This window comes from Biomphalaria glabrata, chromosome 8, assembly GCF_947242115.1.
Source record: "Biomphalaria glabrata chromosome 8, xgBioGlab47.1, whole genome shotgun sequence".
Lineage (NCBI taxonomy): Eukaryota > Metazoa > Mollusca > Gastropoda > Planorbidae > Biomphalaria > Biomphalaria glabrata.
The window spans coordinates 46,296,381-46,321,233 of NC_074718.1; the positions used below are offsets into that span (position 1 = coordinate 46,296,381).

The 24,853-nt window shown below is 34.2% G+C and overlaps 1 protein-coding gene across 1 annotated transcript; it reads left to right on the forward strand.

Moving 5' to 3' along the window:
- The first annotated feature begins 1,288 nt into the window (after positions 1–1,288).
- On the forward strand, positions 1,289–22,530 carry LOC106065082 (uncharacterized). The gene is made up of 17 exons (XM_056037822.1): positions 1,289–1,382; positions 2,963–3,001; positions 4,349–4,491; positions 4,630–5,606; positions 6,344–6,474; positions 8,270–8,422; positions 10,622–10,681; positions 10,839–10,898; positions 12,708–12,831; positions 14,368–14,392; positions 17,569–17,623; positions 18,139–18,198; positions 18,903–19,007; positions 19,172–19,243; positions 19,511–19,582; positions 19,809–19,871; positions 21,353–22,530. Exons 6-17 carry the CDS (start codon positions 8,408–8,410, stop codon positions 21,374–21,376), a joined length of 735 nt encoding a protein of 244 aa, XP_055893797.1. The 5' UTR covers positions 1,289–1,382; positions 2,963–3,001; positions 4,349–4,491; positions 4,630–5,606; positions 6,344–6,474; positions 8,270–8,407; the 3' UTR covers positions 21,377–22,530.
- The last annotated feature ends 2,323 nt before the right edge of the window (positions 22,531–24,853 follow it).

Sequence of the window (24,853 nt, forward strand, 5' to 3'; positions counted from 1 at the left end):
TTTTAACAAAATATATGCATGTCAAATAAAAGAGGCTAAATGGGATTAATATAAAATAACGTTACTCCATTATTCTCTTCACCAATAAAGCCTAACGTGATTATATATATATATATATAGCCTATCATCTATTAAATTAACATTAGCCTTTTAATACAAGTTTGAAGCCGGAAAAGTTTGATTTCTATAGTTATACGAATTTCTACCCAAGAGAATGGTCGTATTTATGACAATATTATAGCTTGTGCCTACATTTACAGCCCCTCCTCTCACATGTTCATACATGAGAATGACTTTCTGACGGAAAACTTCTGACTATTATGGGGAAAACATTTATTTTTTTGGTCTACGAAGTTACTATAACAGTTTGATAACCACTGCCACTGCATATTTATCCCGTTTAGATTTAGCTAATTAACAAATTAGCATCGAAGCTCGTGTTTAGTAAGTGTTCTTGGTGCTTACTCAGTTACTGCTAACCTGGACAGCTTCCGTTTGCCCGGTGATTGCTTATCGAAACATTGAATGCACCTTGTGCGATTGTCTGGCTATAGAATATCAACACCAACACATAGTGACATAGCCATAGCAGGTAAGTTAATTTTTTTTTTCAAATATATAGTGATTATAGTCTAGACTCCGCTGCTAAAAGCGGAGGAAATTACCCTATATATTATATAATTTATATAATATGATTTATTATATAAGAATATAGATCTAGATATAAAAAATAAATGAATTTAATAAGCATAGGCTGCTCATAGGCGACATAGGCATAACTAACTTGTTAGCCGGCATAAGCCAAGCCTAAAGGTAATATTAAATATATAAAATATAATTTATAATAGTCTAGTAATAGATCTACTATATGTCTATATACTTTATATAGTCAATATAGATCTAATTATTAATATTATCTACATACATATTAAATATTAGTGATGTCCACTGATGTAAGGTATTACTTTTTTATTACATTTAAATTTAATGTAGAGGTCTAGTCTCTAATGACTCTGTAGAAATAGATCTAGAATCTATGTCTAGTTGAATAGTATATAATATATAATAATTCAAAATCATTGGAACTGTCATTCATGCAATCATGATTCACTCAATGACTCATCGTCATTGACATCATAAATCATAAATGACATGATCATTTCTTACATTCAGTGGCATCTTCAAAAACCTTCAAAACCTACACATTTCATTTGTACAGTCTAGATAGAATCTAGTCATACTAGTCATAGTGACAGGTCTGACAGTCATACATGCTATATTATTATTGACTTAAATTTAAACTCTGCTAACTCTTTGGTTTTCCTGGCTGATTCAGGCAACCCATTCCATTCTCTAATCAATGGCACTATTATAGTCACTAGGTAAGAAAAGGCACCTCTTGTATGAATTAGTTCTAGCATATATATATGGAATTTATATGAAATGTGTCTCTATCTATAGATTTTGTATACATAGTCTAGATAAGATGTAGATCTATATAGATTTACTTAATTATTCATGCCTTCATGGCATGAAGGCTTGTGTTCAGGAAAGTGGAGAACCCTTTAAAGTATCATATGGGGTAAAACAAGGTTGTTTTCTAGCACCCACACTGTTCAATATTATGTTTTCTGCTATGCTGACAGATACATTCACAAATAGAGATACAAGTGGGATAAATACAACATACAGATTTGATGGTGGCCTATACAACCCAAAGCGGCTCAAAGCAAAGTAAAAAAAAAATCAGCAGTAATCAGGGACTTGCTATTTGCTGACAACTGTGCCCTAAATGCCTGCTCTGAAAATTATCTGCAAAAGATCATTAGTAACTATGTATCGCCAATGCTAGTGCATCCTATTTCAGAATGTCTAAAATGTTTGGAATAGACGGTTATCTCCACATACACAAAGCTAGGGATTTATTGAGCTGTCATCCTCCCGACAGTTCTCTATGCCTAAAAAACCTGGACAGTATATATATATATATACTTCCACATGACCCATCTCAGAAAAATACTGAATGTTAAATGGCAAGAAAAGATACCAGATACTGAAGTCCTTCAAAGAGCGGGCCTGCAAAGCATGCACACAATCCTGATGCAGTCCCAGCTGTGATGAGAAGGCCACATCTGCGCAGTAGAGGACCGCAGCATCTCTAAACGACTCCTGTAAGGCCAATTAAGGGAAGGAAAGCCCTCACAAGGTGGACAAAGAAAATGCTTCAGTGACACCCTCAAAGCTTCTCTGAAAGCATTCAGCCTTGACTCAGGCACCAGGGAGACAGAAGCACATAAAACCGGCGCACATATTGCAGGGGGCACTAGAACATCGCTGGGAGAAGAATAGCGTCAGAGAAAAAAATCAAAGGCCAATGACACTAGCTCCAGCTGGAATAACCTCCCCAGTGTGCAGCCGAACTTTCCGGGCTCACATGTTTGTAAAATGTTTACATGTTTTGGGTGTTCCTTCAGAGTTGAAGATTCCAAACCTCCCACAGGACAACGGGGGATGGGAGCGGGCAGGGTTTGAACCCTGGACGATCGATAAATCGGAACAACAGTCCAAAGCGCAAACCGCATGACCAGGCAGCCATCTAAGGTCTCACCAGCCACATGTGGAGGCTCAAAACCCCAGTGCAAAGCCCTCAGCCCCCTGGATGACAAAAGACATCATTGAACTTCAGTGGATGAACTTAATTATAGATTCTTAGATCAAGACTAGTTTGGATCTGCCATATACTGTTTCTTCACTAATCATAGGTCTAGAATTATATCTATTTAAATTATACTTCCCCCTTCATTTGTCATGGTGTGAAGCTTCTACCTGGGCTTTAGCAATGGTCGGGATGATGTCATCATCCACTGATATTTTTTTTCATGGTTGGTTCCTAAAGCCTTTGTTTTACATGTTTCAAATGTTCCTTCAGAGTTGAAATAAATGAAGATAATCTACTTCCTAGGCGAAACCTCTGCAAGATGACGGGGATGGCAGTGAACAGGTATGAATCCTGGACCAATGGCAATCCAGCACACATACCACATGGCCAGGCAGCTTTTTCATGTTTTGAAATAGCTACAAGGCTGCAGAAGTTTTTCTTCTCCTAGGTGGTAGCTAGCCATTGTTAATGAGCCCCTCCTCTCTGAATCTTACTGGTTCAGACCCAGTTACCTGCCTTCGTCCTTCACCTTTTATTGAAAATAGTTTCCCTTGGCTCAACATCTAAGCCACACTTCTTGGACTAGTTTTCGACATTTTATAGGTGCTATTAAATATAATATCCATTACCACTTCTGGCAATGACAACCTTTCTGGACCTATATGTGTCCAGGAAAGAAGGTGGCACTACAATTACTATTTTATAGACAAAATAAAATAAAAGAAGATAGGTCGGTAAACAAAAAGTTTATAGCCCACGGATCTTTGATCTAGATCTTTTCTATATTCAAGCATCTATAAAAACTAAATAAGAGGACAATTTTGATAGGTCGTACTTAAATGGCAGGTTTTCATCTACAGTTTTAATTTATAATTAAATTATTTCTGAATTTGAGTATTCCATATTCTAGTTAGGCATGTCTGAGATTTTATTAGGGGGCACGGTGGTGGAGTGGTTAAGCACTTAGCTTCTGAACCTGGGGTACTGGATTTGAAGACTGGGATTTTGAATTTTGGGATTTTTAGGGCGTTCTTGAATCCACCCAACTCTAATGGGTACCTGATTTTTATTAGAGAAAGTTGGTCGTTGTGCTGGCCACATGACACACTGCTTGTAAACTATTGGCCAAAAAAAACAGATGACCTTAACATCATCTGCCTTATAGATAGCAAGGTCTAAAAGGGGAACTTTAACTTTTCTAACTCTGAGATTTCAGATATTTAGAAAACATGTTATTACTTACTTACTTGTATAAGGAAGAAAAACGCACAATCCGAAAAATGGCCAGCTCCTCTACCACCGAAGCAAAAGCTACCTTAACCTGCACTATCTGTGGACAGTAGTGTCTCTCCAAAATAGGGCTCCACAGCCACATGAGGAAGTGTGCTCTGAGATGAACCATAGTCGTTCTACGACTGAAGGATGCCAATGATGTATAAATATTTTTGATTATATTTTGATTGAGCTTTAACTGCTGGTTTCTTTCATTACAATATTAGTCTGCACATAGACTGATTGATCTGATTTGTTACCGGTACACTGTTTTTACATTTTAGCTTTAAATGTTGATTTCCTTCATTACAGCATTATCTAGATCTGATTTATGACTGTTTTTGTGTGTTAGAAATTAGAAAATTAAAAAATAAATAATTTGTTGATCTAATCAATATTTATATTTATAATTTTCAGATCTGAAGCCAGGGTTTTATGGCTCAATAATAAAAGCTAAAATGTAACTCTTTGAGCTATTCCAACTTACCTACATAACAATAAGCTGTCAAATAGTGTACAGGAGACTAACTTTGATAATAAAGACCTCTGCTTTAACTTAGGTAAGAAAAATAGTAAAGAGTTTGGATTAAATGAATTTCTACATTTAATAATTATTTATTAAGTGAAGTAATTTCAAATCTAAAGTATAATTTGTTGTAATGTGTTTTATTTTTTCAAAGTTTAATTTATATCTTCAGGTCAATCCTTAGCCAAGATAAATCAGCAATATGCTCCTGCAAAAGGATAATACATTTTTTCAAAAGAAATAGAAACTAATAAAGACTGTTGTCAGGATGGTGCCAAGTTTGAACAATGACCACCATCATCTTCCCTGTCCTCCAGTTGTGGTCTTAAACTTTATATCTAAGAAAAACAAACAGAACCAGACTTTTTTAATGCTAAATAACTACCAGGCCTGTACAATTCAGTAGACAATTGTCTACTGAATATTTTAGGGACTTGATGGTAATGTTTTGAATCATTCAGTGTGGAATCAAATGTATCACTGATATTCAAACTATGATCCATAGGCCATATCCAGCGAGTGACAGGTCTTAACTGGTCACTTGAAATTCTCGCTATGCAGAATGAAGCAGAAAAGACTTAATTCATTGAACACCACAATTTTGTGTGACCTGTGACACACATATTGCACACTTGTGGCCCCTAGAGCAAACAAGATTCAGCACCATTGTAATACATACAGTTTGCAAGCCAACATAATTTTTTATTTGGATCTGAGAACATTTATAAGTATCTAACACTATTCAACACTTTCTGACAGCCGAAACATTGCAAAATACATGGTTAAAATGTTAAAATAAAAAATTGTGCTGTCTCGTGTATTTCAATGAAGTGTGATTTATCAGTATATTGTAACAAGTACTGCGTCTCTGTGTAACTGGTTTCTAAAACTAACATAAACTATTTTGCTAAAAAAAATATTTAAATGTACTTTTTTCCTTTAAGATAGGACTTTTTTTTTTCCTTTTAGTACAATACTTATAATAGCATCAAATGCAGGAAAAATGCAGGTAGCTGATTTGTATGCTGACTTTATCGATCTCACCAGTGAGATATAGTGAGTCACGATGGCTGGTGGTGAATTCTATCTCAGCTTGGATGCCCTTCAAGATTCATTGCTATTCTGAAGCTACTGCATGTGGGTCGAAAGGTTATATCAGCTTATTTCTCTGTAGAGAATGATGTGATGCAAGGCTGTGTGTGTTGATAATATTACTACATTCTGTAGCTTTAGACAGTAAAGGAATCCATCCTATACCTAAATTAGGCAACTATCCTTCAATGATGCTTTGCTGGAGTAAAACATGGCCAGTTATCCAGCCAGAGCTGGAAATGAGCTCCTGCACAAACTTAGTACTCTTAGTGCTATTGATGACTAAGATACATTGTAGTATATAAACTATGGTAAATTAATTTTTTTTATATTAGTCACCAAGAATTTTAGACCCTAAGCTGGATATTTTAAAATTTAAAAAATACATTATTTTTCAGACTTATCTACATACAAAGAAATCCCAGATGAATAGAATCACTATTTCACTCCTCGTTACTTTCATTATTTAGTTTTATTTCAAACAACTAGTTTCTTACCATGTTTTATTGTGCTTTAAATGAAGACTGCTTAACACACATGCAAGTTCTCAACTATGCATTCTAGATAAGACTTCAAAGTACTTTAAAACATTTATTTACCAGGGGAATATGTCATTAAGTCTCCAAGATTAAGTGTCTCAAGTGTCACTACACTATTCTTGGCTAACCTATGTTTGTTATAACATGTTATAACAGTTTCATTCTAGCTACACTTTTGGTTTTGAGATTTCTATTCACAAAATTATTTCTTTATTCTACTAAATATGTATCCTAACTGTATATAACATTTTTTAGTTTTTCAGATTTCCCTTAGCGGAAATGCCAAAAGTAAGCTATCTCTCCACTGTTCACTGGACCTGACAGAGAATCTGGTATTGAAATCACTGAATCCAAATCTAGTTGCAGCCAAAGTGAAAAATGTTATGGTGAGTACACTTTGATTGACATTTTAGCCTAGGTTTTGGTCAATGAATAACATCTTTATAGTAGGTACATGTAATACTGTTTGATTGTCAAAAGAGCTTAGCTGAAGGCTCTTCAAGCTCTAGGCTTGTAAGCCTGCTTGAACAACCATTCTGTCTGGAAGAGATCCAAGTCAATGCCTATGTAAAGCATTGCTATTTCCAATTTATCTGGCCGAAGGCCGAGTACACCAGAAACCGCCACCACTTTCCTTTGTTGTGCCAAGCTAACCGTGCAGGACTCGCCATTGGTGTAACGTTCCCTTGAGGAGCAGCGCATGGATTATTGACATGGACGTGTGAGCTCTCTTTCTACTCCACTCAGTGCAATGGGAAAGCTCTTGCATTCCCTTGAACACTCCCACAGGAGGTTTGTTTTGCTATTCATTTATCCTGATCACTTCCTCAAATGATCGTTTCCACTCAGGTACCACGTTGAGGCAGAATAGCGTACTCGGGAGATGTAATACCAGAAATGAATGTAGTCCCATCCTGAACATCTTTAGAGCAACATAGTCTAGAAAAAAAAGTCTAGACATTTTTTGTAACATTGAGAATTTTCTTGCAGAATTAATTGTAAGTGTCTTCATAGACATATAAGATAGGTATTCTTTGCTATTTCACTGTGAACTATTTTTTTTTTATTGGTTACTGCCACTGACTGACTAGTGGCCAATTAGAATCACTACTTTCCTCTTGCTATCAACACAATCTACTTTTTAGATTCAGCTCCTCTTTAATTCTTGTGTTTTATTATGTTAAGAGGTTTTATTTCCACCTCCACTTATCTGATTTACTCTTAACAGCTCTATTCATCCTATCCCCTATGGCTAGGAACTCAAAATCAGTGAAACTAGCCTTTAAAATAAAACATCACTGGTTCATTACATCAATGGATTCAGGATTTCCTGAATATTTCCTGTAATATTAAAATGGCTCTAAACCAACATTAACAGTCAACTCATGTGTACATCAAGGAACAGTCTTAGTATAATTTACATAAATGAATTACCAATTTGCATTAGTTGCATTTGTCAGATTATTTGCAGATGAATTATAGAGATGGAAATCAAATTGGAGCATGTCTTTCCACCCAGAAAAATGTCAGTTATTAAGAGTAATAAAAAATTTAAAACAAATAAATACCAAATATCATCGTCATGGTAAATCAGTTACATGGACTAAAAACTCCAAATACCTAGGTGTTATAATAAATGAAAAATTATCATGGAACCCCATATTGAGGAAATTTTAAAAAATCAAACAAAACAATAAGTTTTTATTAAAATTTTTTTTTTTTTACAAATCCAATAAAGACAAACTAAAATGTTATTTATCCTTGATTATGGTTAAAAGAATATGCATCCTCTGTTTGGGACCCCTCAACTTAAGAAAAAAAACATTTAGAAACAAGAAGAGACACAAAATAGTGCAGTGAGATTCATAACAAATCAATATTCACATTTAGTCAGAATAGCACCATTAGTAGAATCATTAAATTTAGAGACCCTTCAGGATAGAAGACTAAAGTAGCAATTATACATAAAACACTGAACCAAAGTCTTCAAATACAAAAAAAAAAAAAAAAAGGAAACTTATATAACACTAAGAAAGACAAAGAGATAAGCACAATTCTGATTCTATTTGATAGGATGAATTCAATAAGTGCTCATTCTTCAGCCAGGAAAACATTAATACCATTTTATGCACATATTAATGTATTAATTAGACATCTATAAAAAAAAAGTTTTCATTGCAGAATCAAGAAAGACCTTCGTTAAGACCAAGGAAGTGATTACAGTTAACACAAGTCTGGACCTGGACACATTCTCAAAGCTCTTACCTTTCTTGCGATGTTACTTTGTGAATTTTCCGGTGAATGAAGAAAACAAACTAAATGTGGAGGACCAAGGTATTTTTGTGTACAGTCTTTATGTGAATATCTTATTACTCATGTAGTTTAGTTTTGTACATTTACTTGAGGTTTTGTGTGTGTGATTATATACATATATATATAGTATTCTCTGTAAAGAGTATGACTTAACAATTAGCATGAAGAAAAAAAACTTTATGGGACCACCTGCTACAACATCACCCTCCATCCTCATAGACGATAACAAACTGGATGCTGTAAATGAATTCTGCTATCTTGGATCCACAATTTAGGATGACCTGTCTCTAGAAGAGGAGAAATGGTTACAGAAGACTGCCTCAACATTCGCTAGACTCAAGTCAAGAGTTTGGGAAAACTAGAAGCTCACTACAGCGACTAAAATGGAGGTCTACAAGGCATGCGTTCTGAGTAAGCTATTGTACAGCAGTGAGTCGTGGACCACCTATGCAAAGCAAGAGAAAAAACTAAACTCATTCCATTTGCGCTCTCTCCGAAGAATCTTGAAAATCACATGGAAAGAAAGAGATCCTTCTTGCACGAACAGGTATTCCCAGTATCTTTACAGTCCTCAGACAACACCACCTGCGCTGGCTTGGACATGTTCGCCGGATGGAAGACAATCGCATCCTGAAAATTATTCTCTGTTGGCCACTTGAGTTTAAAAACTGGTCGCTCCCACCTCCTTTACATGGATGTAACAAAATGGGACCTAAAATCAGCAAACATTGATACTGACCATTGACATAGCCTTAGCCTTCACTAGGGACAGCAAAAATACATGGGTCTCAGCTCTGGAAGAAAAGCATGCCATGTGAAAAATGGCCGGCTCCTCTACCACCTAATTGAAAGTCACCTTAACCTGCAATATTTGTGGACAGGAATGTCTCTCCAAAATAGGGCTCCACAGCTACATGAAAAAGTGTTTGAGATGAACCATAGTCACTCTACAACTGAAGGGGGCCAACTGGAAGTATTCTCTAAAACAGACTTAAGTTAGCTTTCTATAAAATACATTCCTTGACTGGCTTTTTATAAAAAGTTTAAAACAACAACACATGAGGGTATGGGTTGGCTGAGATATTAATCACACCAATAAGTTTTTATTTATGGTAAAGTAAATAGACTTAAGAATACAGTGACACTTAAAAATAGATATACAATTATACAAATTTCACCCTTGTTTTTTATTGAAAAGTAAAAACATTTGTTAATATATTAGTACAACAAGGGAAATACTTTAATTCATTGTTAGCTGAAATAAAAAATTCAATACTTGTGTGTGATGCTCTTGAAATAGTACAGGTCAACACATACATACATGTAACGTATCAAGTCTCATTGATCACATTATTTACAAACATTGAAAACGTCCAAAACAAAACTCACACTAAAACCCCAACTTGCCTCTCTGCTCTACCTCTGAATCTATTCCTGTCCAAGCCACATACAAACATTCACAGGTTGGCCCTTGAAACAGAAACATGGATTACCTTGGTCTACAGCATCAAACACAAAGATATTTAGAAAGAAAAGAAATCCAACATCTTTTTTTTATGATTTTTGAATTGGTGACTTGGCTTGACCATGGAAGTGTGGCGGCTGAGTGATAGAGCGCTTGGCTTCTGAACCGCAGGTCCTGTAGCTTAAATGCTGGTGAAGACTTTGGTTTTTAATTTCTGGATCTTCGGGGCGCCTCTGAGTCCACCCAGACCTAGCATTAGTAAATTTGAACTCTCAACCTTAAACCGTACATGAGGATATTAACTCATGGATACTATCAGAAAAATATTGCCCAAGTCAGCCTCTGAGATCCTAGGAACAAAGCAAAGGAAACTTAAGCCATGGGTTACACAAACATCCTTGATTTATGTAATGGAAGTAGAGAACTAAAAACACACACAAAAAGTGAATCCCTTTCTGGCAGAAGAATGCAGTTCAACCAACAAAGAAATATGCATGAAAATGAAGTCAACAAAAGAAAAATTAATCTTTGACCAGCGAAGTATAAGCGATAGTTGCTTGAAAACTGGCAATAGCAAAAAAGCATTTGAAACATTAGAACCTTTAACAAACTGGAACCTTATATTCTTTTTCTCTAAATTATAAAAACAGTAGCAAACTATTGAAAAGATATTTGCACCAATAGTGTTATTTTTGGAATACATTTTTTATAGTTAAAAAAATTGATTAAGAAACATGCAATTTCTTTATTTATAGCCTCAAAAACTACTAGACTTATCAAGACTACAAATCCAATTTATTCAACTAATGCTGATGGTATGTTTTACTTTTTATCTACAAAGTCTTTGTAGTAAGCTAGAAAAATGAAAGCCATAATGTTTCAACTTTGTAATGATGCAAACTTATAAAAAAAAATAATTAATTAATATTTCATTTAAAATAACACACAATTATTCAATTTCTTTGTTCATAGCCTCAAACACAACCAGACTTAACGAGACCACTGACCCAACCTATTCAACTAATGCTGATGGTATGTTTTACTTTTTATCTACAAAATCTATGTAGTAAACCAGAAAAATAAAATGTGCAATGTTTAATCTAATGTTCTAATTTTGACAGTGATCTTTTTATTTTTAAGCCTTACCTTATTTTCTTAGACCCCGGAAATTCTAGTACACATTCATGCTTCATAATGAATCATGGACAAGGTGATAGCAAATTCATTGTAATATTTCATGTGGTGACTTTCATGTGTGATGCAAATGTATCACACTATATGTAAAAGTGTATTAACAATGAATCACTATATAAAATGCTCTTAAAACAATGGGTGTACCTTTCACAGCATTCTTCACAGAAGTAGTAAGGATGATACGGACTCACATTCCTTTTTTAGATAGTAACATAATAATAAAAATAACAAACATGAGCCACCTCTAGTTCCAATACAAGCCTAAAGTTCAGTCCCTTTAGAGAGGCAAAAGGCAATATCCTTGCAATACTATTGTACAGAACTATGGCATCAAAACTGCTGCAAGATTGTAGTAACAGTTTGCATACTCACATTAAACAAGGGTAAGCCAACAGTACTGCAAGATAGCACTATAGAGCCACAAAACCAACAGTACTGCAAGATAGCATTATAGAGCCACAAAACCAACAGTATTGCAAGATAGCATTATATATATAGCTCTTTCTGTCTCAGGAGACAATGGATGTGCCCAGATGAGTTACTGGCTTTAGTTATGTCTTGAGATGGTGCGGAATCTGGAGTGACTGATCAAGCCAATTCTAGAGCAGCAGAGTTTTCCACAGTTCATGCATGTATATACATCTGTCCTAGGGCTAGCTGACAGGGCAGATTTCTTTTTCTTTCTCTTGGCTGATGCAGCATGGGTCTGGCTCCCTCTGCAAGCTCAGCGTGTAACATGTCTTTAGGAATTCTTCCATCTGACATACGATGATACGAGTGACATGACCGAGCCAGCATAGTCTTCTCTGTTTAAGGAGAGCATAGATGCTATTCATGTTGGCCTGTGTCAAAACTTCCTGGTTGGTGACATGATCCCTCCAGAAGATGCACATTATGCGTCGCAGGCAGCGTAGGTGGAAGCTATTTAATCTGTGTTCTTGAGGCATGTAAGTTGCCCAGCTCTCACTGCCATAGAGAAGTGTGCTCAGAATGCAGGCATTGTAGACAAGGATTTTTGTTACCGTGGTCAATTTGGTATTTTCCCACACATGCTTGGAGAGTTTTGCCATTGCTGCAGAAGCCTTTCCTATTCTTTTTGTCAGCTCTGTGTCTAAATCTAGGTTGCTGGCTATTGTTGTTCCCAAATATGTGAATTCCTGCGCCACCGTAAGTGTGATTTCCAATTTGTATCACTGATAGCATTATAGAGCCACAAAACCAACAGAACTGTAAGATAGCATTACAGAGCCACAAAACCAACATTCATCATAGTGAGAATAAGGGTCTATAACAAAAAGCAATACAGCAGCAAAAGTGTGTAAGGTAGCATTATAGAGCCATCAAACCAACATTCATCATAGTGAGAACAAGGGTCTATAACTAAAAGCAATACAGCAGCAAAATTGTGTTTTAGGAGTCAGCACACAAAAAGACTTGGTGCCAGAATAATATAAGTACACACCACTGACACACCACAGTCATTAATAGCAACAGTGTAGTACTTCTCTGACAATTGGTTTTTAGAAGAGTATTATAGATTTGTTGAGATTTTAAAGACAAATATTGTGATTTCGGAATTATTATTTTTTTACTTTACTTATTTCTAAATGTTTTTCATAATTATAATATTGTTTTTTTTTCTCTTAGGCTCAATGGAAAAAAAAAAAACTAATGGTCATTTCAATTTGCTCAACTTTCTTGATTGCTGTCGCATTGGTTTGTACTGGCATTTTAATTTACATTTGGAAAAGAGTATTCAATGTCGGTTCAGGTGAAATTATTTTTTATATTTAAAGGATTATAAGCTACATTTGTTTTGATTTTTAAATCAACTTTCTCATCCTTTTTATGTTTCCCATGTTTGGTACTTTAATAATAGAATACAGACGGTACTTCAAAAAAGAAGATGATTGCTATTTGGGCATAAATAAACCCACCCCTTTGTAGACACTACTCCCATCTTTATAAAACTCTAAACCAGGCCCTCTTAGTCTTTAAATGCCCCTAATTAATTCACAAATCCTGTTACCACATTAACCCAGCATAACCAGCTGAAAAAAACAACAAATTATGCTATTCTTCCTTGGTACAGACAGCAAAAGAGCTCAGGGCAAAAAGCTGGCTGGAAAAACTAGAGCGACGCAGAGCAGTCCTCTGTATTTTTAGTTCCTATTTCTCACAATGATGCTAAATGTTTTACTCACCATAAACTTTTTTTTATGTGCGCAATGGAAAATCATGTCTGATTTTGGGTTAAATTTGTCCAACTTACCTAGTGTGTGTTTTTATTATTTAAGGAAGCCACTTGTCAAATATAAGCCCTACGTCCATCCACTTATTCTTCACCAGGACGTTTGAAGGAAAGGGTTTTAGCTGTTTAAGATATCACTCGCGGAAGTTTGATATTAATAAAATATAATTCCTTTTTGTTCTACTAAAACTAAAATAAAAGCAAAAGGAAATTTGAAGTTTTTTTTTGCTTAAATACAACATATTCATCATCCTATATCTTCAAAGCTGATAGAATCATCCTAGCATTGTTTAAGTTCGCTAAATCATTCACAAATTTTTGTATATCAATACCATCTTTTTCCTAAGTCAGCCATTCATGTACTTTTTTAACAGCACCAATATTGAAAAGCTGCCTTTTGTGCTTATTGTCATGCTTATGTCTCAAAAACTAGAAATACTATAGAAAAACTTATTTCACCATGGCCTTAAATGTGCTTAAAAAAAAGATGTGACAGCTGCTTTTAGTCTGTTCCTTTTCTTTAAATATTAAACATGCATCTAGGTGAAATGTGACATTGTCTAAACTAGCATAATGTTCTGTTTCAAGTGTCTATAAAGCAAAAACGCTATATATTTAGGCCAAATTCAAAACTCCTGATTGGAGACGCTATCTCCCCAGGAGATGCACTTACATATATATATATATATGCATTACCTATATTTTTACATAACTTTTAAAACTTTGTGGCAGCCCTTTTGTCTCTAACTGTTTTAGTAATGTAAGATTTGTTTGATTTTTATTAGTTACTGTTCGTTAAAAAAATTAATTGTTATAAATAAACTTTAAGTAAACAAATTCACAAATTCAACAAATTTAGAGACGCAAGCCATGGGAGCATTTCTTGGAAAGTGGGTGCTTATCTCCACTTTCTCCCCCGGCATTGACAGTCCTTTGGAACCCCCTTTAAGTAATCAAATTCACAATATATTTTCACTTTTATTGTGGTTGAAAACCAATTTTGTAACAACAAAACAGATTCTTTCAATATTGTTTCATTTTTTTTTCATTTCTCAGGCTCCTCAACAGCTGTTCAATTTAGGTAAGAATTTACTTTATTTTTTTAATGTTTCTTTTTTGCAAACCTAACTTATGCATGGATAATTTGAACAATGTACAATGACATATTTGGAGGCATCGTGGCTGAGCGGTAAAGCTCTTGGCTTCTGAACCAGGGTCTGGGGTTCAAATCCTGGTGAAGACTGGGATTTTTAATTTCTGGATCTTCGAGCACCTCTGAGTCCACCCAGCTATAATGGGTGCCTGACATTAGTTGGGGAAAAGTAGAGATGGTTGGTCGTTGTGCTGGCCACAAGACACCTTCAATAACCATAGGCCACAGAAACAGATGGCCTATATGATGTTCACATTTATTTGCACTATTTTCATGTTGTTTGTCAAATGCAATTAGCAAATATAAAAATGGGTGGGTAGATAGACGGATATGTTGAGCGAGATTATCTTCTTTTTAACATTTTTTTTGTCATCTGTAAATTCAAAGAATATTTGGTTTACAAAAATTAAATATTGCATAATCTAATAAATTTTTCCTTGTAAAAAAAAATAATCATCTCACATATTATTATAATCTTCTGAGCTTCATTTGACATCATATATATTACAGACATTTTTTCAAAAAAGAAGATAGTTATATCTTATGTGTATGTATGGTTAATTTAAACTCAGCTATGGCTTCAGTTTTCTTGGTTAATCTAAACTAGATAAGACTTTGGTTTTCTTGGTTGATTCAGGTATCTAGTTCCATAATGTAAAAATTCAGCATGTCATATCGTGTTGTTTATATTGTTCTATAATTAAGGAAATCATTTAAGAACATTTGAAACAGTTGTGTGCCTAAGACTGTTTCTTATACTAATCTTGAGTTAAATGTAATTGATGTAGATTTGGAGCCTTCATATTATTACACGGCACTCATCCTTAATCTTGGGAATCGAAGACATTGCCATTAGTACAGTTAGTTCTCTGCCTAGCAGGAAATCCTGACTCCATCAATAAGACCTATTAGTTGAGTTTCACATGACTTAAATTTCTTAAAGTCATAACTGCTTTTATTTGAAAATATATACAGGGTGCGTCAAAAAATGTATGCAGACTTTGAACTGTCTTAGACAATTGATTTCCCGTTCTACAAGGTTAAATTTCTGTGAGAAAGTAATGTTATGTTTCTTCAACAAGTTGCAGCAGTGGCAAGGAAGTAACTGCAACATGGCGGACGTGCGTTTGAGTTTTGAAGAGCGGAAGCAGATAATGATGTGGTACTCAAAGTTTGAGAATGTAGCCGCGGTTCAAAGACACTGGAGACGTGAGCTTGCTGACTCCATATTCCCTTCCATTCGTGCATTATACGGTGATGAGTTTTGTTTCCAACAAGATGGCGTCCCTCTGCACTATCATATGGAAGTACGAGCATACCTGGATCACAATGTGCCAGGCTAGTGGATAGGATGCAGGGGACCAATCAAGTTTCCTGCATGCTCTCCAGACCTCACTCCTCTGGATTTCTTCTTATCAGGCACAGTTAAAGATGAGGCATACAAACGTAAACCACGTCACCTGAACACACTGAGGAATGAGATTCAGGCGGTGTGCGCAGAAATCTCGTTGGACACTTGGTACGATGTACGCAATCAGTGTTGACTCATACTCAGCAATGCTGAAGGCCACCAGTTTGAACATTACTCACATTAATCACATTTATTTTTCCAATCAGACATTAAGCTTTCCATGTCAAGAAATTTAGGATTGTAGAAGGGGAAATAAATTGTCTATGACAGTTCAAAGTGTGTATACATTTTTTTGACGCACCCTGTATTATTGACATCATGGTCAGATAGTCCAGAGAGATTATCTTATAAATTACAGATTGTGTTACTTTATAGAGAAGATAAGTACATCATTGTATGTGTATCCATGTACTAATTAATGTTAATTTCTATAATGTCATAATCTACCACTAGTTCATGTCTGTAAGATTCTATAGAATAATTGTGTTAGTCTGAGAGAAAGGAAATTCAATTTGACTACAATAGCCTACCTCAGTATTATTACAATAACAAAATAGATTTAAAAAAAACCTAGCAATATCAAACATGAAATACACACACACACACTTAACCAGTGCTTCATTTTCTCTGATGTTGTTTAGTCTAGCTGTTGTTTTTTTTTTTTAATTTGGTACGAACTGAAATGTTGTAATGTCTCTATAAAATAGTTCATTCATATCCTAAGGTTTTATGTTGGTCTATGGTCAATATTTTCCCATTGATGTCATAATGACTGCATCCACCCATAATTAAAAAAAAAAAAACGTTTTATGTTTAATTTCAGTTCTGATAATTGGTTACATAGTTCTTGCATGTACTCTTAAGCTAGAGTGTGATGATCTGTGTACTCAATATTATGAAGTAATTTCTTCTGCTATTACTGTGCTTTTTATATTTTATATGGCTTAAAAGAACTCATCTACGATTATGTCAAATTTTGTACAAAAAATTTCATAGTACCAATTAGAATTTTCTAACTTAAATTGTCTGATTTTGTCAAAGTTTCTGTTTCCTGCCATTCGTTTTATAATAAAATTCCTAAAGCTGGTGATTTATTTTGAATACTTAGAAAGTTTATTTCTGTAGTCTTAAGATGTGTAGCTATTTTAGCTTTAACTTACTTGGTTATTTTAGATTTACTAGATTTAGCAAGAGTTGCCGCTATAGTTACATATAGATAATGATGTGAGAACAATAACATCAAAATATAAGACATTATAAAGTGTGGAGAATTGTCTCTTCTCTTATTAGATGAAATAATTTAATAAGGATCATTTTTTTGTGTCCAGAGACAGATGTTACTTTAGAGAGAAGATAAGTACTCAATAAGTACTCATACTCAATAAATGGAATTCTACTTGCTCACAGTTTGCATCCTTATCGGATGTCAAACATCTTTCTTGAAATGTCCCATATTATCTCCCCTTGAAGAAAACAAGTATAATGAAAACCCTGTATGGCAATTTAAAATAAGAGTAAGGTAAAGTTTCCCTTTCAGTCCTAGCAATCTATAGTGCAGATGATGTTAAGGTCATCTGTTTCTTTGGCCAACACTTAACAAATAGGGTGTCATGTGGCCAGCACAACACTAACACTAAACATTTTTCTTATTGTTTTTTTTTTTTAACAATTTTAAAATGTTCTATTCTTTCAGTATTCAAAGCAATGCTGTGGTCTGCACCTCCAATGCTGCTGAAGAAATAGAGATTGTAAGTATTTAAATACCATTTAAAATTGTGTATCCACATTATTTACTATTTAATTTCTGTATTCCACAAACATATAAGAATTGCAATGAGGGGGGGGGGGGGGAAGATTCATCATGTGAAAAGTTTAGAGATGAAAAAAGAGTTCTTATTAAAAGAATTTTCAACTAGTCATTGCCTACATTGATTCTGTCAACCATATATGTGGCCTCTTTAAATCGAGAAATGACTATGGATCATCTTATGGAAGTGAGATGAAGCTTATGCCTTAATCCTGGATGGAATGATGCCACCCTCTCCGTGTGGGTAGCCAGCCAGGCTAATTAGCCCCTCCCTACCCAAATCTTACTTGCTTAAGTGTCAGTACTCGCCTTTTCCCCTTCTCCTGTTAGTGATAAATAGTTAGACCAGGTCCAAGGTCTGGTTTTCAGAGGCTATTTGAGATGCATGGCTTTTTAAGAAAAATGTTTTTATATTTAACTTAATAAAATTTTATTAGATTTTTTTTCATTCCATAGGCAAACAGTACAGAAGAAAACCATGTTTATGACTCAGTAATATATACAGGATATCAGACCGTAAGTCATTAAATAGTATTTGAACAGTCTTATTTCAAGTTTATTGCTTTCATTATCTCTCTATGGTGCAAAGAAATGTATACTGGTAATCATCTCACTGTATTTGTTCCACAAAAAGAACTAACCAGCAATAGTGTTTATTGGAACATATTTGAAGAAAGTTGATGGGAAGGGATGGCACCCTGAGCTACCGTACCAGGTGCCACAGACACTGTCTGGGAGGTTTCCATTCTGTTTTTAGGTGATCACTTGGATCTCTACTCTACTTATTCCAGAAGAGTTTTATCCTGTGTTGTCCTGTTTGTGGAAAAAAAGCCAAATTATTTTTTTACAATTTTATTAATTTTAACGATCAAAACAAGACTATGGCTTAAATATTCCTGGTCCATTGGTGACTTCAATGGGGGATCACACAAACTCTCTTTGTAATCTTGTTATTTCTATATATATATATATTACAAACTTGTATAATAAAATTGATACTGTAAATATGTGCATAAAGTAGATTTATAATTTTCTATGATTTTATAGGATAGAGTTCTTAAATGAGTTTTAAAGTTGTTTTTTTATTATTAAAATGACTGTTTTTTTTTATTAGAATGTTTGAGCTCCAGTTTTAATGTATTTTTATTGTTAAAATGATGTCTTTTTTTTATTAGAGTGTTTGTGATTTCAAATTTTTTATTTGACCATTCCTGTTCCAGCCCAAGACTTCAGAGGGCCTAACTGTAACTATTAATAGAACCTCCACCCGTATTGCTGACCAAACTGAAACAGATCCAGTTTATATTAATATGGCTTGCCAAACTGTGAGTGATTTAACAATATTTCTAGTCTTATTTTAAGCTTATTATCAACATGCTATTTTATTATTTCTATATTTCAAGTTTTTTTTTTATTATTAAAATGACTGGTTTTTTTTTTATTAGAATGTTTGAGCTCTCTATTTTTTTTTTTTGTTTGACAACACCAGATCCAGCCCAAATCTTCAGAGTGCCTTATTGAAAGCATCTATAAAATACCTACAAACAATGCTGTCCGAATTGTGAGTCATGTTTAAAAATCCTAATTTTAAATTTATCAACATGCTATATTTATTATTTCTATATGCTACAAACTATTATAAAAAAAGTTCCTATAGGGTAATATGTGTGTTTGTGTAAAGTAGTTGTTTATTTTTTTTTTTTAATAATCTTATAGGATAGATAGTGTTCTTAATGGCTGTCCAGTTTTTATGTTATTTTATTGTTAAAATGACTGTCTTTTTTATTAGAGTGTTTGTGATCTCAAATTTTTTATTTGACCATTCCAGTTCCAGCCCAAGACTTCAGATAGTCAAACTGCAACTGTTAGTCAAACCTCTACCTGTGTTGCTGACCAAACTGTAAGTGATTTAACAATTTTTGTAAAGTCTTATTTCAAGTTTATCAACATGCTGTTTTTATAATTGTATTTGCCTCAGGCTAATATAAAAAAAAATCCTACATAATACTGTGTTTGTGCACAAAGTGAAGTTATCATTTTTTATGATTTTATAGGATAGAGTTCTCTAAAGTTTGTTTAGTGAATTAATCTCCATTCTTTGATTTTCTTGTTTGAACATTCCACAGCTTAATGATTGCAAATGCCCAACTGAAACTGATCCAGTTTATATTAATATGGCTTGCCAAACTGTGAGTGATTTAACAATATTTGTAAAGTCTTTCAAGTTTTATATAAACATGCTACTATTTTTATATGCCACAATCTTAAGAAATACTAAGACTGCTTTATTGATCCTAATGGAAATTTGTTATGATTACAAGGACTCTTTTTCTCATATAAAGACAACACAACAGAAACATACACATAAATACAACAGACACAACATAGAAAGTTCATTCAGCGACTACACACAGGCATCTTGGTCCTATTCATGTGTCCTGATCTAAGAGTGGCGTTGATATAGTCTGACCGAGTGAGGTACGCACGAGTTTTTGTACCCCTCTGTTCTTGTTTTGATTGACAGTAGTCGCCCACTTCACGACGACCTGACATAGTTCTGATGGAGCGGGTGGCTGTTGTCTTCCAAGATTTTTTCAATTTTCCTTAGACACTTTTGTTCAAAAAGTTCCTTTAAATGTGGCAATGTTGTGAGTGTAATTTTTGATGCCCTTTTTATGATGGTTACTAGACGGCTACATGTTCCACTACATATTATTGTGTGTGTGTGTATATATAAAAAAGAGCTATTCAATTCTACGATTTTATAGTATAGAAAGAGTTCTTTACAAAATGCCCTGTCATCTCAAAACATTTATTCCTCAAGATGAGGTGGAAAAAAATATACATTGACAAAAAAAATTTAGTGCAAACAAACAGAAACATTGCATTCTACATCAAAACATTATTTCGACATCCTAGTCCAATCTTACAGGATGACATGGGGATGGACCAGGTTTGTGCATAGGACCATCATGACATCTGTTCAGAGTGTGTACCACATGACCAAGTACCCATCCAATTAACTGCTACTCTATAGAAAATTAAACGTTATGTCACTTATATGTTGTTTTTTTTTATCTGTATGGTAAAAAGTTTGTACACATTTTTTCTGGTACACCTAATCTCTGGTCAAGCTGAAATTTTGCTAAACTATTTCTTTTACATGACAATGCAAGAATCAATTTAAAAAATTAACCAATTAGTTGCTACTGTAATTAATGATTTTGTTGGGTATCTTGAGCAAAAAAAAAGAAATCCTACTTGACAGATGTGGTGGTATAAGTTGAATTAGTCCCCCTGAGAACTCCTGAGACATCAGTGAACATTATTTGTATGCAATTAAATAACAATCATGGAATCATTCACCTAGATAGTCCCTCCCCCTTTCACAACTGGTCCAAACAAGTGATAGGATCATAGCACATTGAGAAAGCTAAACAAAAACAATTGGTAAAAATATTTCTAATTGCACAGATTTACTATGTCTTGGCATTTCATATAATTACATGACTGATCCAAACTAATTGATACAATCACACTTAATATAAGCTTGTTTTTTTTTAAAGTATATTTTATGTTTTTTTTGTTTGTTTGTTTTTTTTTAATTAAAATGACTTGCTTTTATTAGAGTCTTTGATATCACTAAATTTTGTTTTCAACCTATCCACAGACTGTCAATGAAAGGAATAAATGAAAAAATTTGAGCAGCCTCAAATATACTGAAATTTTATTCTACAAAAATGTAACTTCCTTCAGAATGAAAAAAAAACAAGTTTTGGGCAATTATATGGAAAAAAAAACAAGTTTGGGACAATTTGAAAAATGTCTGATTCAGGTCTTTTTGAATGATTGTTGTGTTTTTTTAATATTAAAATAATTTTTTTTTGTGTTTTAGATCTATATGTTATCACTGTAAAATTGAGTTGTTTAATTTCATATGCATAAGTCTTGTTAAGTTGTTCAGTATTTCATAAAGATATTTCCTTTTGATACCATCATAAGCGATTTAAGTTGTACTAGTACATTGTTTTCTTGACATTTTTTTTAGTTTGTATTTATGTTATGAGTGCTGCTTTCAATCTGTTAGTATTACTTCTTCCAAAATTCTTGATATTGGTTAGTCTTATTGTGAATTCAGGTTTTTTCCTCCATTTTTATTAGCTCTGTTGTAATTTTGGTCCTCTCCTGGTGCTTCTAATTTTTTTATTTCTGATGTTTAAATTAGAGTTGGTGAGTTTATAGTGTTGGTAGGTTTATAGTGTTGATGGCTGTTCATATTTTCCTTTGTCTCCATCTTGTTTTATTTAGGAACTCCTCAAAGTATTCAGCCCATTTGTCAATGACCCTTCTGTTTTTTTTGTGACGAGGACACCATTATTGTTCTCATACATGTGTGATCTTGCTTGAAATCCATTCTTGTCATCCCTTATTTTCATGCCCATTCCTCTCGCATCAAGGTTCTCAATGAGTGCTCTTTGTTTTTTTTTTATTGCCTCATTTTTATGCTTTTTGACAGATTTTGTAACCCTTGGCCTTGCTTCTTTGTACTGCTTTCTGGTTTCTTTCTTTAGCATTATTTGTCTGTTCAATATGCCTGCATTCTATATGTCAGACTCTCCTTTTCTTTTGCTCAAATCCAACCATGTCATCTGCTTTACTTTTAATAGCATGTTATTGTTTTTTTATTGCTCATTTGTTATAATTAGGATTACCCACAGGCTATGTCTGTTGTTGTGCTTCAACAATTTATCTTTTGGTCTGTGAATTCTAGTATATGCTTCATTTAATTGGAGTGGCCAGCTTTAAATTCCTTCCCATACACACTTCTGGCCTGTGAACTGTTCTCACGTAACATTTTGACCCAATATCCCCCATCCAATTTCAATACTCTTCTAAGATATTACTTTGAATTAGAGCGGCTCACTTATATTGATCTCCCACACACAAACACATCCTTCTGGCCGTTTTTTTTTTTTTTAACCACCACCCCAACACACAAAATAAAATATCTATATCTGCTTTTTCTTTTTAAAACATTTTACACACATAAAACAAAATTTGTGTCCTAGCTTTGATAGAAAAAAAAATATTGTTTTCATATAATGTCTACAAAAACAAGTTAGGGGCCACATACTGCCATTGAAATTTACTTTCAAAAGGAGTTTTTTTTTTTAAATGGTGATTAAAACAGAAAGAAGTATAAAATTGTCTTTTTGTTATAGCAACTTGAAGATAAAATTGGGAATGAAACATCATTTTGGGAAGTTTTAATTGCTGTAGTTTCCATTTGTGAACTGGCTTAGTTGTCCTAGAGCAGGGGTTCTCAACCTGTGGGTCGCGACCCCCTTGGGTGTCCCCTAAGACCATCGAAAATATGGATTGTTTTTGTCTATTCTTTTGCTGTGTGTGTGTGTCTGTGGGAGGGGTCGCGGCAGAGTGGGGGATTCTAAAAAGGGGTCACCAAGCTTAAAAGGTTGAGAACCGCTGTTCTAGAGACAAGTTAAGTAATAACAAGTTACATTTGTATTTTTTTTAGTTCACCACAATCGGGGTACCGTAACTAGGGGTACCGTAACTAGTGAATGGTGAGGGAATCAGTAAGTGCCCTTAGAATTATAGTCTAGATTGTAATTGTCCTTTTCCAATGCTGTTAGATGTGTTAGGAATTCTTAAGTTTCTGCATCAAGTGGGTCTATCATGAGTTTTTGAGTATCATATTGCTGTGCTACTTTGGTTATTGTATATTTTACTGTTACTCTTTGTCTAAATTTAGCTTTGGCTACTAGATGGTCTGCATCTGTTTCTCTGAAACTTCTTACATGAAATATATCAAATCTACATCTTTTACTTATGATTATCCATTTATGATCTATTGGATTTTGTTTTTTCCATCAGGTGAGATCCATGTTGCTTTGTACATTTTCTTATGCTGGCATTTAGTGCTACAGATAGACATTCCTTTTCCTCAGGCCAAACCCAGTAATGTTAGATCATTATTATTTGCCTCTTCATTTAAGTTTTCTTTGCCGATTATTGGTCTGAAGGTGAATTCTTTTCCAATTTTGGCATTGAATTCTCCTAGAACTATTTTGATGTCCTGCAGTGTTGCCTTGTCATAAATTCTTCTAGTCCATCATATAAGGCTTATTGTGTGATCAATGCTTTTTCCTTCAACGTTTAGGGCGTTTTATTATAGCCTAAACATTTTTTCAAAATTAACTTTATTTTATTCATATTTGTTTTAGCTTTCCCAACAATATTTTTTTTTATATGACTGTTGTTAACCCTGCGCACAACCAGCTGGGGGTGGCCTATTAAGCTCTCTGGATAGCTGCCTTAACTTTCAGTTAAGGTGCCATAATCTTTGTGGATCCTTCCTTTTCATACAGGCAGCAAGTTCGATTTTGGTATACCATAAGTATTTTATTTCTTCGATATTTGCCATATCTGAAGAGCATTCCCCTATTTGCCACCTGAGTAAAAGTTTGATGGGAGATCAAAGACTCCAGATGAGAAAAGTTCCAGCTTGATTTAATTGTGATCCTTCAGTTGTGAAACTACTATATGGAAATGAATCCCTGGGCAATGGCAATGGTCGAAACCTCAGCAGTTTCCATCTCTCCAAGCAACTGATCTAGATCCAAAGGAACAGCAAGTGTCGATACAAGATCAGTGGCCTCACAGGCTTTATACTATTGTCTTTCTACTTCTGCTGATGAATTTCAGAATTATGGCCCTTGAAGGCCTGATTGTTAATTTGTTTACCAACATTGCATTGCACTAGATAAAATTATTTTATAAGCTTTGGAAGGTGCCTGTTTTCTTCGTATTCAACTTTTTTTTTTCGCATATTAACTTCGAACATTTACTTTTTAAAAATTAATGTAGCCATGATATCTGGACAGTTATTTTGTAGGGATACTGTTTGAGTACTAAGGTTATTACCTGCATGTAATTGTTATGAACTATTTGTTATGAACTATTTGTTGTGATTAAAATTTTGAAACAGTTCCCTCTTCTGTCATTTATTTGTGGAGTTTTGTCTGTATTTGTTTACACCAAACTCAAATACCAGCATACAGCTGTTTAGTAATCTGCAGTAACAAGTTTTCGCCAGCATCATAACACTGTTTTGTAATTACATTAATTATAGAGTACTTGCTTACAGAAA